The sequence below is a fragment of the Perca flavescens genome, chromosome 8 (genome assembly GCF_004354835.1).
Source record: "Perca flavescens isolate YP-PL-M2 chromosome 8, PFLA_1.0, whole genome shotgun sequence".
In the NCBI taxonomy this organism is placed as follows: Eukaryota; Metazoa; Chordata; class Actinopteri; order Perciformes; family Percidae; genus Perca; species Perca flavescens.
The window spans coordinates 16634179-16651145 of NC_041338.1; the positions used below are offsets into that span (position 1 = coordinate 16634179).

The window sequence follows — 16967 nt, forward strand, 5'->3', positions numbered from 1 at the left end:
ACGAGTCTAATAAGGTAAGACCAAGACAGATATTGCACCATTTGATGGCACGTACCAAATGTAATATCTTGGCAAAATTATTAATGATGCATACATCAAATTCAGCAACACCAATACTCACAAATAAAAATCCAAACCATGATTCTATTATATTTATATATATATATATATATATATATATATATATATATATATATATATATATATATATATATATATATATATATATATATATATATATATATATATATATATATATATATATATATATATATATATATATATATAGTGCTAATAGAAAACAAAACAGCTACAGATTGAACAGAATTTGTCAGCCGGAACAAATACTTCCCAAGTTCTCTCTACTTGTACCATATATATATATATATATATATATATATATATATATATATATATATATATATATATATATATATATATATATATATATATATATGACTCATGCCCTTTGCTCCTGAGTGGTTAAGTGCAATGTGCAATATGTTTGCTTTCTTTCATAAAAGAAGGAAGAGTAAATACATACAAAGTTGATTCTTAGTGTTATATGACTGGGCAGTGGCTTTGGCCTTGGTTCAGTCAGGATTTTAATTGGCTGAAATACAACGTATGAATGTGGGCAGCTGTGATGTGTGTTCAGATCATATTGTTCTTCTTGAGTACCTCCAAGTACTGCTGCGTGGCCCTGCTGACGGGGTCAAGCTCCACCCTGGAGGCGGAGCCCACCGGTGACATCCGCGCTGAAGCCGAGTCCAGCTCTGCTGTGGCTGAGGACCAGAGACAGACAGACAGTTACCATCAGCAGCTAGATATACACATACTGCTACCATAGAAAATGATTAAAGACTATGTAAGATTTGTGCTGTGTTTCCAGCTCCAGTGCACTTACCATTGTTTAATTCCTTTGATATGTTTCTATCCAACTCACTCTGCATCTGGAGAAAAAAAAAAAGAAAGAGGCAAAGTTGTCGTTAGATTTGAGATCTCATGTTTTTGTGGCAAATATCAGCTAACATAAACTGAAGAAATATGGCCTTAAAAATATATATTTACACATAAAAAAAAACAGACAAAGAAACAAGGATGACATTTCACCACCAAACACAATACTATGGTAAATGGCAACACATATTAATGAAAAATACTTGGATAGTGGGAAAAAAAAAAAACACTGCAAGAAAATCAGGAGTATTTTGTAAAACACAGCAGGACATGCCAAGCATGCAAGCTCTGCTTTAGTGTAGAGTTTCTGCAGGCTGTTTGATGTTGCCTTTGACATCTTACTGCAAGGGGCAACAGCTGAGTCAATAGGTCAACTGATGTCAGATTTCTCCCCAAATGATGCAAATAGTTGGTACAAGATTTTAACTAATGATAAAATACTTTTTAGTGGCCATCTGAATGCATTTTATATTATAGAATTTTTTTGTGAAACATGTAAATTCCCAAACTGTTATTATTCCAGAACTGAATGTGTTTCTCTATACATGCACAATAAGATGTGCATGTGTACATACGCAAACATATACATATGCATGTGGTACGCATTTACTCAATTTTATTTTTGTATTATTTTAATTGTCTGAATTATTTTGAAATCCTGGTGCTAGCAAAGCACTTTTTAACTTTATTTTGAAAAGTGCTGTATATATAAAGGTGTTGTATTATTATTATTATTATTATTATTATAGTAGATACACAAATATAGAGACATGGACATTTGTAGATGGTACAGCTACTTATATATTTTTGTATTATTACAAAATACTAATGAACTACTATGTCAAAAATGTTTAAATTATTGCTGTCAAACGATTAAAATATATAATCGCGATTAATTGCATTAATGTCATAGTTAACTCGCAATTAATCGCATATTTTTATCTATTCTAAATGTCCCTTGATTTCTTTTTGTCCCATTATTTTTTCTCATTTTAATGCTCTTATCAACATGGAAAAGTGGATCGGCTTGCTTTGTGCTTTTGTCGCCTGGCTTTGACGAGGGGGCGGAGAATTGGCATCAGCTGTGTGCTTGGCCATCAAGTGGTATTTCAGACTAGACGTGCTGCGATGATAGCTCAGTTCACAACGACAAAACACACAGATCACTTTGGTCTTGTCAATGGAACCATTCAGCAACTTTTTAAAAGTAAACTTTCCATTCAGAATCTTATTGGCATCCATTTCGGCGTCTCGCGCTCGCCATCCACTCAAAACGTAACGTTAGCCTGCTACTCTTTGGCCGGCTCGCAAGCCCAAACAAGTGCGTGCAGCGTGCCGTTTTTTTTTTTTCCGGTCTAGCTAGATGCGGTGTGGTGTTGTAGGTTTTCTTACATTACTAGTTGTTGCAACAGCATGTGAAAAAAAACTACAAAGTTTGCTAGGCCGAAAAGTACATTAATCTCATGATAAAAACATTGACGCCGTTAAAATGGGTTTGCGTTAATAACGCGTTTAACTGACAGCACTAGTTGAAATTATTCAAAGCTCCAGTGTAGCTTAACTTCTTTACTTTAGCTTTTAATGGTTTGTTTTGAGTCCTAAAATAAAAAGTGAGATCTATCAAATAAACTTGATTTGGTTTTCATCAAATGCGTGATTTTGGTATGCTCCACAGTCATGGGAGTGTGGAGCATACCAAAATCACCTTTAGAATAGACAAATTATAAAGGACTCTAAGAAACTTTCTACTAAGAAAGTCACATCGTCTCTCTGTACCAGTCAGCGTCAGAGCATGGAGAAAGTCAACTCAAAGCAGAGAATCAAGGCGGAGAGTTTGTATAATCACTAACCACACAATGCAAACCCAGGGTTCCTGCACATTTTACCTTTGAAACGGTTATTCTCGACCTCTTGAAATTACCATTCATACATTTCACCTCAAGTTCTTTTTGTAGTTTTTGACATTACTCTTTTAAGTTATGAGCATTGGTTATATCACTTTAGAAAATGTATTACAGTTGTTATGCCAACTGTGTGAATCCCTTAAGTATGTAATTCCTGAAAGATCGAGCAGAGAAAAAGCTCTGTTTTTATAAAATACAGTTTTAACTCTCATTTCCACTTAAATAAGTAGTCAAATAAGATTTGATTACAGGGTTACAATTTTCATACTTTCAGTTTCATAAAAATAAATATATTCCTCTGAATGCAGTACTTGGAAAGCTCAGTAAATAGATAAATTTCCTGTAACCAAAACAACAACTACGTTTTCAAAGTGTGAACCCTGAACATGAGCCATACGTGTCGGCCCGCCAGCAGTGTGAAGGGAACAGCAGCCAATCAGACACTGAGCTAAACACATCTACACACCTGGTTATGGGTCTGGCTGAAGAGAGGAGAGATGAGAGACAGACTTTTGAGCTAGAAGCTAAAAGAGTGAGAAATAGAAGACAGGTTAGAAGTAAAGTCCCACTACCATAAAGGCCAGAGATCGACTGTGCAAGAAGAAGAAAAGAGCAGACAGGGGAAGTTTTGAAGGTTTTCTTGTAGAGGGAAGACAGGTGCAAAGCAAATTTAGAAAGCCATTAGATCAATATTTATAACCATATTTCTTTTAAGTACGTTTATCCATAATCTGTAGTATCTGATTCGTAATGCCTCAGAAATCACAGATTAATACATCTCTGCAATTATGGCAATGTAACAACACACTAACCTGTGTATAAAAAACATATTTGAACAAAACAAGACCAGTTACACAATAACAATGCTGACAAGCATAACACTATGGAAATGAAAATGGTTCAAAGTAAATAAACTATCTCCATAAAGAATATATGGTAACACTTTACTTGAAGGTATCTACATAAGAGTGACATTACACTGTCATGACATAGTCATTACACTAGAACCCTAACCATAACTCTAACCCTAACTTGTCTTGACAAAAACCGAATGACACTTACTAAAAGTGTGTCAAAAAACACAAAAAACTAAGTTATGTCATAATTGTTTATGACTGGTTTATAATGTTTATGACACGTTCATGACAGTGTCATGTCACTCTTATGTAGATACCTTCAAGTAAAGTGTAACCAAATAGTCCACTATAATCACCATGTTTCAATGAATGACTGTACAGACCTTGGCAAGGTAGTCCTCCACCCGGCTGTTCTGCCCCTCAGTTACAGGGCTGAGGAGGGAGAGTCCCAAGCCTAGGCTCCTGTTGAGGGGCCCCAGTGTGGCCCCGTAGTGTGCTGGGGAACCCAAAGAGCCCAGGTCCAGCGAGGGCCCTCCAAGGCTACCGTTTGCGATGCTGCTGGTGATCAGAGACCTGCTGCGCTCGTTGAGCAACTTAGAATTGGCTTCTGCGAGACGACTGTTGGCCCTGGGAGGAAGAATCATTGATATAATACAGGCCTGTCACCATCAGAACTGTCTATGTCTGATTACACCCTAGAAATCAGGCGTTGAAAAACTGATCAGAGTATCCGCTCTAGAAAACCTGGCACTAAACTGAAGAACAAGCCGGTCTCACCTCTCTAGTTTGGCAGCCAGGGACTTGCGGCCACGCAGCTCCTCTGTGTAGAGCTGGCGGTATCGCTCTAGCTCCGTGCGTGTGGATTCTCTTTGGTTGAGGCTGTCATGATGGGTGGTGCGGACCCGGCCCAGTTCCCCCTCCAGCTCCCGGATCTTCTGCTCCAGCTGGGAACGCAGGTTGGTCTCATTGGTCGCTTTAATCTGATCCAATGCTTCCTGGGATGCTGCCTGCGACTGAAAAGACAAACAAGATACAATCACATTAAATCAGGCTTAGTGATGTTTAGTGATGGGCAAAGCTACTAAAGCAACTATGTACATATTTACACAATAACATATTCAGTAAGTTATAATCTTATCTCTTATTTATTATAGTCTTATTGTTCTTTCCGTTGTGCACTCAGTTGTCTAATAGGCTGCTGTGTAATCAAAGGTTTGCTTAGTGATGCGGGATCAGGCCACTTTGTTATTATTAACCAATACAGAACCTTTACCTGCAGGAAGATGTTGACCTGCTCCAGTTTCTGTTGGATCTCCTGACGGGCCCGCTCCTCTGCGTCACGGCGGTACTGCTCCACCTGGCTCTGCTCCATCTGAGCGGCCTCCATTCGATGTCTCAGGTCCAGCACTTCCTCCTCCAGCTGCCTCTTACCCCTCTCCAGGTGCTCATTACTGCGGCTCAAGCTCTTCAGGGAGGCCAGCTGATCCTTAAGGTCCCCGTTCACCTTCTCTAGCTGGCTGCGACGGGACCCTTCCTTTTCCAGTTGCATCTGCAGATCATCCACCTGGGAACGTAAAAAAGAGAAATGTTTGAGGTATAACACTGCATCTAAGGCACTCCAGGGGCTTTTAAAGTTTTAAACTGTAATAACGGTTATTAGTCTAATATGTGGGGGTATATACTGAAATCATACTCTACCAGACAGACAGACCTTTTCTTTCAATCGTCCAAGGGCACCCTCTGCTTGGCTGTGTCTGCCTTGGTCCACCCGTAGACTGCTCATAGGAGAGCCAAATTCTGCTCCACCTGTGTCCTGATCCCGCAATTTCTTCTTTGCAGTCTTCAATACAGTACGCAACCTTAAACACATATGGACAAATACTAAAAGTAAACATATAAATAAACCATACATATTGATAGGGGTGGGGAAAAAAATTTAAATAAAATAAAAATCGATGCATTGCAATACTTCTAGAATCGCAATAAATGAAAATCTCAATACAAATCGAATTGGCAACCATGTATCGTGAAAGAATTGAATTGGGACAAAAGCATATCGTCCCTGCCCTACAAATTGAAGATCTAATACAAAGCTGTCCTCTGAAGAACAGCCAAGTTAAAATAAAGTAATGGCACATTGTTTGCTCAGAGATTACATGTACAGTACTGTATATATCAGCTTGACTAATCATATGCAAAGTTAACCCATTATTCCAAAAAGTGTTAATATTCATATACTGCACAAAGTTACAACCTGTTTTGACTACATGTAATTCATTCAAAGATTCAAAACACACAAACAACCTCTTACTAAAGGCAAACACAAAAATCCTGAACAGTATAAGGTTTGCAAAGAATAAGAAACACATAACCAGTCACAATTAAGGAGCAGACAAAACAAAAACACTAAACAAACACAGGGACTTATTATACATAAACAGGAGTTGAGTTATAAAAAAAACCTGAAACCCTTACATATTGGTGCACCACAGCCACAAACTGCGCTCTACTGGATCTTAGTTGTGTCTAAATGGTAGGAAGAAGTACTGCCGTGGGTGAGGAGGGCACGAGGAAGGAGGAGGCTAGGAGTCACCTGTACATTTCTTTTTGGAGCTCTGTGTTTCTCTTCATCTCTTGATCCAGCCGGGTGTCCACAGCCTTCTTCTGCTCTGCTATTTTCTTGGCTTTCTTCTTTTCCATTTCCATCTGGAACACAGGCAACGCAACAGGCCGATAACTCTTGACACCCAAACCATGGTATATTATTTGGATGGATGGATACTAATGTATGTGATACAACATTATCCTGCATTATAACTGCATCACAATCATCACCTGGGTGCTCAGGTCTCCTTTTTCCTTTTCAAGCTCTGCCAGGCGCAGTCCTAACTTAGAGCGGCTCTTCAGCTCCTCCTCCCACAAGGCCTGGGAGTCATGGGCTGTGTGAGACAGCATGCTTTGCTTCTGGACCTAAGAATAATATAATAAGAAGAAGTTTCTGTCAGCGTTGTTACAATGGTCAAATTTCAGACGGTTGGCTAAACAGTCAACTGTTCATCTCACCTGTTAGATTTTGTAAAAATATGGCCTATTTCTCATTCTCAATCTGATCTATTTTCTTTTCATTAGAATGTATAAGTAAGAGAATGTCTGAAAGGACCAATACGTGCACTTGGTTCTTCTTTTTCAGAAAGGGAAACTATTTGCTTTAATAGTTTAGTTTTGGCCTACTAATTATTATTATTATTATTGTACAGTGCACTGCTTCAAAAACCATTCACAATCAGTGAATAGTTTGTTCAATGCTTCCCTTTTTCAAATAGGGCTACTTTTCTGTTTTCTGTTTGAATTCAAAATTGTTTGATTTTCTAATTGCCTCGTTTTCATAAAAACATGCTTTAAAAAGGTTTGATTCTTTCTCTTGAGCAGATGGCTACTTTCCTCATTTGGCTGGCTGCTCAAAAATGTAGGAACTCCCTGCTCAGACTGGGCTTAGGTGAATTACGTACACAAAGAGTAGAAAAGATGATTCAAGTGAGAAATGGAAATTTAAGCTGAAGGTTTTCTTAGTTAGGAAACAAAACATGCCACCAACCTCTCGACTGAGTTGGTCTTCCAAAGTCATCTTACTGCTTTGGAGGTTTGTAACCAAGTCCTCCAAATGACCTCGGACCTACAGAAATAAGAACAAATATTATATATGTTTTATTATTATTATTATTATTATTATTTACATGGTAAAAAATAAATTAAAAGGGAGTTTTTGTTTGTTGTCTTTTGCTCATTATTTCAGAAAGTTGAGAGGACACTTTAGATTAAAGGAAGTAATGTGTGTCATGCAGATTGAGACAAAGAGGAGAGAAAGAACCCACATACCACGCTCTGGCTACAAGGAGAAAACACGTGTTGACGTCACCAAGAAAAACCCAAACCGACACAAAGCGGTTACTTCCTATGTAGGTTTGGATTCCTGCTCTGGCAGCTTTTGCAAAAAGGCCACAAAGCCCAAGTGCATTTCATTTTGCAAATAGACAAAATATGATTTTGTGATTTCTGCCAATTTATAATAAAATTAAAAACATAACAAAACAGATAATAGTAAACCCACACAAAGAAACTAAGCCTACATCCACAATACCAACCCCTCCTCCAGGTGAGCGATCAGATAGCTGGAAAAAGATTAGATACCTTAATGACTTCATAATGTAAAGCCAGCCATTTGATGTCACAAGAGAGTTACAAAAAAGGAGACATGGTGCCAGCGAGATCCTGTGTACAATGTGTGTGGGCAATTGGATATGGTTTGCAGCACTCACCATGGCAAATTCCTGAGCCCCTTTCTGAAGTGCATCAATTTTGTTGGACTGTTGCTTTGCAGCAGCTTCCAGCCTGGCGTTCTCTATCTCGAGCCTAATGTGACATTACATTGACACTGCATCATAAATATTTATATACTCATATACTGCACAACAAAACACATCTAGACTCATGGCTGACAATACGTTTACAAAACATTAGTGTAAATAATTAGTGAATAATTATTTCTGTGTTCTGGAGTTGGCTTATCTTTCTAGGTTTATTTTACATGATTAATTTCACAGTATTTTTTTGTACATGTAGTATTTGCTGTAATAAAATAAAATCATCAATCTTTCAATCCCAAGTGTGTGTGTGTGGAAAGCATGTGTTTGTACCTTTGCACAGCTTCCTCCAGCTGTTTGATGGTGGTATCAGAAACTGCTAAGGCGGACAGCACCTCCTGCTGTTTCTGAGCAGCAGTGGCGAGTTGCTTCTCCTTTTCATCCAGACAGCTCTTTAGACTGTTAATACGTCTCTCCGCCTGCACATACTGGTCTTCGCTTTCCTCCAGCTACATGACAGAGTAAAAGCATCCATCTCATCAGCAATGTAACAGTGGAATAAACTGTCAGTTCAGTGCACATGCGGAGGGAAAAGTTATTGCTGCTCTATAAGAATTGTGATAATGAACCATCTAATTTTAGTGCAGCTTAAAGTGTTTGCTCCATAATCATTAAAAGGTCCCATGGCATGAAAATTTCACTATGGAGTTTTTTTTTAACATTAATATGATTTCCCCCAGCCTGCCTATGGTCCCCCAGTGGCTAGAAATGGCAATAGGTGTAAAGCCCTGGGTATCCTGCTCTGCCTTTGAGAAAATGAAAGCTCAGATGGGCCGATCTGGAATCTTGCTCCTTATGAGGTCATAAGGTCTATATAAAAGCATCCAAAGAGCACCATGTCATGGGACCTTTAACGCAGCTAGAATTATAGATGTGGTTTAAATATGCTGCCACAAGGTGGCACTGCTCTATGCTGTTACCTTTCCTTTGAGCCTGTCCAAGTCTTTAAAGAGGCGAGCCTTCTCCTCTTCCAGGTCATTACGATAGCGTGTATTGACCTCCAGAGAAGCTTCACTCATTGACAGCTTCTTGAGTGAGTCAGCTAGCTCCTGCTGCAGCTGCCTTACACTTGTCTGTGCTCAGACAAAATGCAAAGAAAGCAAGGTTTGATTAGCTACAAAGAGAGATACTTAACTGACGTGTGGAAGAAAGGCTAAAAGTAGGTCTGGAGGAAGAGGTTAGGCAATCCTCTTACATTGCAGAGTCTTAATCTCACCTCTCTTTCGCTCTTCTCTTCCTCTAACTTGTAGATCTGATCTCGAAGATCAGCAGCCTTACTGGCGAGCTCCTTATTTCTCTCCTCCACTAGTTGCACTCTCTCTTCGCTGTCAGAGTGCAGCTTGGACAGAATGTCACTGAAGCGCTCTTGGGCATCTGTAACAGCACGCTCCTTTGCAACACCTTTGTTTTGGGCCTCCTCTAGCTGTTGCCGCAGTAGCATGCACTCGCTCTGTGTTTGGGCAAGTCGCTCCTGCGCGGCCTCTTGGCGTGCTCCGGCACGGCTGACCAGCTCTCTCTCGGCCTGCAGAGCCGCTTCTAATTCCTTGACACGTAAAGCTGCCTGGTCCTTCTCCCGCTGCAGGACCTCCAGCAGCAGGCCCTTCTCCGTCAGCTGCAGTGTGGCTCGATGAACTTCATTTTCCATGCTGTTTGCACGAGTCTCTGCCTTGGCCAGCTTCTGTGACAGGGTGCTGACTGCCTCGCGCTGATTGGCTGCTTCACCTGTAGAAAAAAAAAAAAAAAAAAAACATTAGGAGTTAGAAGCAAAAAAAAAAAAAAAAAAAAAAAAAGATTCCAGGGCAAGAAGGTGCACATAACAAAATACTGCTTATACAATAATATAAGCCAGCACAGACCACAGCAGTTCCAGCCCAGACAGAGCAACCCGTCAAACAGCCCCACAGTATAACGGTAAACAGTGATAATGGTTCTGTGTAGTTACAACCTAAATTGTTTTATTTGATTGATTTTAGATAACTTACTTTCATGTCTCTATACATTAAATGTGTCTGAAACAAAGCACACACTTGCCTGGCCTGGTTGGGCATGGGTGAGCTTGTCCCTCCATCCCTACCACCACTAACCTGCGAATCGGTCTTTAAGACGCTGGTGTTCATCTTTCTCCCGGAGCAGAGCTCTCTCGGTGTCTGTGTTAGCTGCCCGGCAAAGCTCTGCCTCCTTCATGGCTCCAGCCAGGCGGGTACGAGTGGACTCCACCTCTGCATCCAGTGCTTCGCGAGTCTGCCGCTCATTTTCCAGCCGGGTTGTTGTTAAAGCTAACTCAGACTTCAGCGTGGTCACCTGGTTATTGCAGTTGAAGACAGTTTGGGTCAGGGCTTCACTGTTGAGTTTGAGATCTCGACGAGCGTCTTCTAGCTGTTCTTTGAGGGCCTCGTTCTCTTCCAAAAGATGGCTCTCTTTGAGACTGCTGTTGGCCTGCGAACGCTCGAGGTCTGTTCTCAGGCTGGTCAGCTGCTCCTGGAAGGTAGCAGTCTGCTGGAGCAACTCCCTCTCCCTGTCACTGGCTTCAGTGAGCTGGGACAAAGCCTATGAACAGGAAAAAAACAACTTAAGTAGGGCTGGGCAATATATCAATATTATATCGATATAGATATTGTCTTAGATTTTGGATATCATTATATCGTAATATGGCTTAAGTGTTGTCTTTTCCTGTTTTTAAAGGCTGCATAACAGTAAAGTGATGTCATTTTCTGAATTCACCAGACTGTTCCAGCCGTTTTATTATTTGCCTTTACCCACTTAGTCATTATATCCACATTACTGATGATAATTTGTCAAAAATCTCATTGTGTAAATATTTTGTGAAAGCACTGATAGTCAACACTACAATATTGTTTTCGAGATGTTTGGTCCAAAATATTGTGATATTTGATTTTCTCCATATCACCCGGCTAATGTTAAATTAAGATTGCCTCGATTCAGCGGGTTTTCGTTACAGATTTGATTTCAAAATGTATTTTTCGTACCCAAAATAGTAACCTTCTATTAGCAACACCATACTGCAACATCAATGGGTGCAAACTGTAAGAACAACATCTAAACCATAAAGCAAACTGATGTGTTCTAAAATGACGAATACCACGTCGTGAGGATTACCTCATTGCTTTTGCTCATATTTCTTTTGTTCTCGTCTTCTATCTCTTGCTGCTTACGGAGATGGCTGTTGAGCAGATTCTCCTGCAGCGTCCGAGCACTGCGCTCCTGAGCCAGCAGTCTCTGGCTCTCACTGTGGTCCTCTTCGAGCTGGGTTGTTGACATACAAACCACTGTTACAACCATATATACACCAAACAACAACTGGAAAAGCCAGATACTGATCAAATACTCAAAAGCCTCTCATCACCATAGATTCCAAATAAATGCCATATTACTTATCGTAAAAACTACGCACTGTATGTGAAATGATCTAAACAATAAAGCAAAATTAATATCAAAACATATTACATTATAAATAAACAGCCAACATCAACATAATGAAAATATCATTAACAAAATACCTGCACTTAAGAAAAATAATGAAATGAAGTTTAAGAGGGTGTACCTGTTTAATGTTGTTGACCAGTGTTCTCATCTCCAGCTCCAGATTCCTGAGGGTGAGCTCCACCTTTTGTCTCTCCTGAACCTCCAGCTGATGCTGCTCCTCCATCCTCCTGAGCTTATCTCGGGTTGTGTTGTACATCATGGTGGCGTTGCGGCGATTTTCCTGCTCTTGTTTCAGCTGAAATCTAAACAGAGTTTCAGACAGAACTTTCAAGTCATTGAATCAAAATAAATAATTAAATAAAACTACATAAAATCACATCATATATGATGCACAACAATGTGAGACAAGAAGTAGGTCTCACTTGAGGTTTGTGACTTCAGTCTGCAGTTCCAGCTGGTTGCGCTCCAAGGCAGATTTAACATCTTTAACTTCCTCCAAAGAGCTCTTCAACTCCGCCCTCTCCATCTCCAGATGGCTCACCTTGTCTGCCAGGTACCCATGGCGACTCCTTGCCTTTTGGATGGAGCGCTCATATTCGTGGAAAATGTTCTGCAGTTTCACCATGCTTCTCGAGTCTGTGAGATATAATATAGCAGCTGTCACCCCTTAAAGGGTCATTTCAGTTTTTTTCAACCCCATTTCCCCATGCATTGTTGTTTATCAGTGTTTTAAGCCCCAGTTGTCTCCTTCCAGGCAGTGCTGGCTGGAAGGCACTAGGATTAGGCAATGGTTATCGTTAAGGTGAGGTGCCTTGAAGTAAACGGTTGCAGCGCTGACTGGAAGGAGACGTTGGGGGCTTAAACACCATCGAGCTACATTGTTGTCTGATGTGATCAAAAACCATTGAAACTGGTCCAGCATTGAGCAAGATTACAGTGACTGGCTGGCACAGACTGAGTTAATGGGGCAATTGGCACCCTCGATTTTATTTTGCTACTGACCGGCTCAGATTGTTCTTAAAAGTCTCTGACAACATTATTGATCTGACGGGGTGACTTGTTGTCCAAAGATAGTGGGGTGGAGTGTGGAACAAGCATTAAAAGAGCATATACCAGATCTAGCTTGAAAGATGGATTATGTAAATGTTATTTTGAAAATTTGATGAACAAACTGATTAAGTTACAAAGTCCTAAAAATCTGAAATAATTATTACATAAATTCATAAATCCATACCCAAAGTGGCTGAGTCCAGCTTCTGAATGAGGAGGGATGCGTGACGATAACCTGAAGTGGGAGAGTCAATGTCATCTGTAGCTGTGTCGGATGACTGAGTGAGTTCATCAAAGTCTTCTGCCATCTCAACTTCAGGGTTCTGAATATGGAAACAAACTGGGGTGTTAATATTATTCAGTTACTCATTGTGTATTGTCTACTTAAACTTCCATCCAGCTACTAACAAATTTGTGTTTTACCTCAGTTTTCTGTTTCCCGCTGGTTGGAAACCTGAACCCAACAAGCGCAGGGAAGAAGAAAAGGGGTTATTTGGAAAACTGAGCACTGTGCATGTTCTCAAGACAGGGGAGCTGCATTGAAGAGTTGTTGGAAGTGTAATGGTATAATGCAGTATATTATTCAAAGTTTGAAAAACCAGTGGTTAGTCATGCAACTATGTAGGGAGGAAAATAATTAAAATCAAGAAGAATTGCATCTTACTGATCACCCACCCCCAATATTGTAAAAGTTTGTTTAGACCAAATGCAAAGTATAGTTCTACCTTGGTTTTTTCATTAGAAGTCTATGCTTTGTTATCACAAACCACCAATGCACAAACATGATCTAAACTTACCGACAACTCCTGTATGTTTCTCCTGTTTTTGTCTTACCTTTGTATGTTCATCAAGTGAAGTACTACAGGTTTCATGATTTTTGTCTTTGATTTGATCCATTTTTAATTTTGCAGAGACCTTCATTTGCTCTCCCTAAAGCAAATATGTGACTGTTCACAACCACTCACTTATTTCCATTGACTCACTGACTGTACTCCGTCGTGCTGCCTGTATAATTCACTTTGCATTCAGTCTGAACACACCTTACGAGAGACCGAGAGGTGAAATTGATACAAAAAGTGGCATACTGCATATATACCTTCCTTCATCGTCCGACACTTCACTTAAAGTGCTATCATCAAACACAGAAAGAGGATCTCCATTGACATGAGTGTTGGTCTGAGGGGCTCTGCTGCCCTGGGCCCCTCTGACCAGCTCCAGCTGTAAGGTCTCCTCTACAGCTTGGCCCTCCTGTCTGTTGCTATTGTAGGTCTGCTGGAGTGGGAGGTGCAATTGCACTGGTGTCCCGTTGGTGCTATGGAGAGCAATAAACCTGATAGTCAATAAGTTGTGACATCTACACTTGTGGGCCCTTGGAGGTATAGCTCAAGAAAACCTTATTAAATGGAATCAATAAAATAAAGTTTAGACTTGGCTCGTTCTGTTCAATGAGTCATTGAAAAATAAATGTAGCTAAAGAGCATTTATCAAAAAGAGCCTTATAAAATGATTTAGAGGTAAACAACACACGCACAAAAGCAAAAATAAAATATTTTCTTGTTCATAATACCTGACTTCTATCTGTCACGACCTAAACATGTCCAAATGTGCAAAATAAAGCATACCTCTTGGTGGCCACAGGCTGCTGTTCCTGGCAAATAGCTCTTGCTCTGGTCTCAGGTTTCTCAGGACCCACTTCCTCCAATGCCGTTCCACCAGTATCCCAGGAAGTACTAAATTTGTGCACTAGCATAGCAATCCTTGTCGTCTCCCTGCCAACCTGAAAAGAGAAGGGTACAGTTAATATTTGTTAGCTGGAGATTATGCCAAACTGTAACAAGTTGGGGCCAGCCTTTTAAGATGCGTTTTGGAGCAGGGACTTGTACACTTTGTCATTCATAATTTAGTGTCACCCCTCCCTTCGGAGACCTAACACCTTAGTGTGGTTACTCTATTAGACATGCTATTTTCAGTTAATTAGAAGGATGCACAATTCGATACATTACAATGCTTGCTGTGGCATACCTGAACTGAGAAAAATCTCATCAGTTTTGGACAGTCTGATTGAATTTAAAAGGTTCTTTACTTATTCCAAATACGCTCAACACCAGTATTACTCTTAAGTATTATCTCTAAACATTTGTTTTGTATGTTATTTACATTGCCATCCCACTGACTATCACAGACATTAGTTGATCTCCTTTCTGTGAAGTGAAACACCAAACAATGTTGCATAACATTGTACTAAATGCATTCTTTCTTCTATGCTTTCTTTCCACATATATCAAAACACTCAACAAAAGGCTGGCCAAAAATATTCATATTCATCCCCTGGAGATCAGTCTTCTTAGTCTTTTAAACACTGCATGCAATTAAAGAAAGAAAAGAATCCAGCAATTGCCATATCACCACAACAGAACTTTTTTTTTTTTAGGGCAAAGAAGGATATTATTTACATCATCTTCACACCACATCACCTAGAAAGAGAGAGTTCATACAACAGAACCTATTCAACGTAAAGATACATGCAAGGACCATGCATGATGAAGGACAAGTCACTGCTAAAGAACACATAAGACCGAACTTTGTTTAGTTTCGGAGCACAATCAAGAATGCCAAACAACCAACCAACAAAGTTTATTTGAGTGCAAGTGCAAATGGCCTTCAACAAATGGTAGTTCAATTCTACATGTGAGTTAACACAAAAAAAACACAAAAATGTAAGGAGAAACATGCAAGATGAGCTCTTCTACTTGAAATCGAACCTAAAGAAAATAAATATGAAGACATGGAAAATAAACATCTAACCGAAAGAATTAAGATGAGGTAATGATGTATGGCTAGTGTGGGCCCTTTGAAACTGCTAATTAAAAGAAATGAAATGAGTACATGGATTAAACAAAGAGAAAGAGAGGCGATCAAGAAGGGACTAAAAGGAGGTGCGACCATCCTCTACCTCTTTCTGGAGTTGGACCTTTTCTTTCTCCAAATCCAGGAAGACAACCTTCAGCATCCCTACCTCAAGTTTAAATCTTTCCATGTCCTCTTCCAGCTCCTCATCAGAAACACCTTGGATAGATGCTGAACGTCTGCTGAACTTGGTGAGTTCTTCAGGATCCTCATCTGAACTTGCATTGTTTTTCTCAGCTTCATCACCATTAGCACCGTTGTCCTTCCAGATGAGGTCCAGATGTGGTTTGTGGAATGGCCCGAGTTTGGCCGCATCTTTTAAGACTGTGCTCTGGTCTACATCCAACGTGGGTACGGTATGATTAGCAGTAAAAGTTGTGATAACAGGAGATAAGCAGCTGTCTCTTTGTGCTGTGGCGAGTTGAGGTGAGAGAGACTCCTCCAGAACATCATCAGTGAGTAGATCTGGCTCTGGACACATGACGCTCTCACTAGCCAGGGGCTCGCAGACCTGCATCATGTTCTCGCATAAGGAGTTGTCGGCTGACTCCGTCACAGAGTCTTCTAGTCCAGACTCCCTCTGCTCAGGTATAGTGAGAAGGACGGTACTCCTCGCTCTGGCCATGGGGCGCACAATGACTTCCCCTTCTTCATCTTCATCACTTGACTCTTCTTCTGCAGAAGTGTATTCAGCCGTGGCCTGTAATTCTTCTTCTGTAGAACGTCTTGGTTTGAGCAGTTCTCCAAACTTCTCTTTTAGTTCACCAGCAACATTCTTGAAGGTGGATTTGACCTCCCTTTTCTCCACCTCTACCCAGAGCTTCTCATAACGATTCTCCCACGGGACATTACCCACTTTATCTCTTTCTGCAGGACTGCGCTCATCTTCAAAGTCATTATCCTTTTCTCCACCGTCAGAGCCCACATGGCCAGATGGACATGGGTTCAGATCTAACTGGCATGTATCTACTGCCTCATCTATCCTCTTTGATGGCATGGGTGGACAAGAAAAACACAGAACAGACAAGACAAAAATGCAAAAACCAAGTTTGGACTTTGAATACAAAACACAACATTCAATTAAATATGAAGGCATTTCAACATTGCATTCTTATAATGTTAGCAAATTATTAAAAAGAATAATATTTTGGATGAGTTAGCATATATTTGTAACACCTTGAAACAGAATCTTTGATTTCTGGCACAGTAAAGATTTTGTCTAAACAAATTGTCAAAGGCCAGAACAACTGATGTGGCTGTCATGCTTACAGAAATTGGCAAATGCCCATTTAAATGTTATACCCATTTTTTCCCCCCTAGTGTTTGGGATGATAGGTGGACCACCCTCGTTACTTACAACTAGCCAAGTTGGGGAGTCTTAGATCTTGCCTAGAGGTTCTGAAATACTGCATTTCACATTTGTT

The 16967-nt window shown here is 40.1% G+C and overlaps 1 protein-coding gene across 2 annotated transcripts in view; it reads right to left on the minus strand.

Moving 5' to 3' along the window:
* Positions 1 to 465: 465 nt before the first annotated feature.
* ankrd26 (ankyrin repeat domain containing 26) overlaps positions 466 to 16967 on the minus strand; it is a 28360-nt gene continuing 11858 nt past the window's right edge. For both annotated transcript variants that reach the window (XM_028584755.1, XM_028584756.1), the window contains exons 22-44: positions 15653 to 16528; positions 14259 to 14413; positions 13733 to 13948; positions 13060 to 13090; positions 12821 to 12959; positions 12009 to 12222; positions 11705 to 11888; positions 11260 to 11406; positions 10227 to 10689; positions 9359 to 9864; positions 9063 to 9215; positions 8416 to 8591; positions 8038 to 8131; positions 7849 to 7890; positions 7317 to 7394; positions 6557 to 6691; positions 6315 to 6427; positions 5433 to 5580; positions 4995 to 5285; positions 4499 to 4734; positions 4105 to 4348; positions 908 to 953; positions 466 to 785 (exon numbers count right to left, since the gene is read on the minus strand). In XM_028584755.1, coding sequence (XP_028440556.1) covers positions 655 to 785; positions 908 to 953; positions 4105 to 4348; positions 4499 to 4734; positions 4995 to 5285; positions 5433 to 5580; positions 6315 to 6427; positions 6557 to 6691; positions 7317 to 7394; positions 7849 to 7890; positions 8038 to 8131; positions 8416 to 8591; positions 9063 to 9215; positions 9359 to 9864; positions 10227 to 10689; positions 11260 to 11406; positions 11705 to 11888; positions 12009 to 12222; positions 12821 to 12959; positions 13060 to 13090; positions 13733 to 13948; positions 14259 to 14413; positions 15653 to 16528 — 4818 coding nt within the window. In that variant the 3' untranslated portion in view covers positions 466 to 654. The remainder of the gene's footprint in view (positions 786 to 907; positions 954 to 4104; positions 4349 to 4498; positions 4735 to 4994; positions 5286 to 5432; positions 5581 to 6314; positions 6428 to 6556; positions 6692 to 7316; positions 7395 to 7848; positions 7891 to 8037; positions 8132 to 8415; positions 8592 to 9062; positions 9216 to 9358; positions 9865 to 10226; positions 10690 to 11259; positions 11407 to 11704; positions 11889 to 12008; positions 12223 to 12820; positions 12960 to 13059; positions 13091 to 13732; positions 13949 to 14258; positions 14414 to 15652; positions 16529 to 16967) is intronic.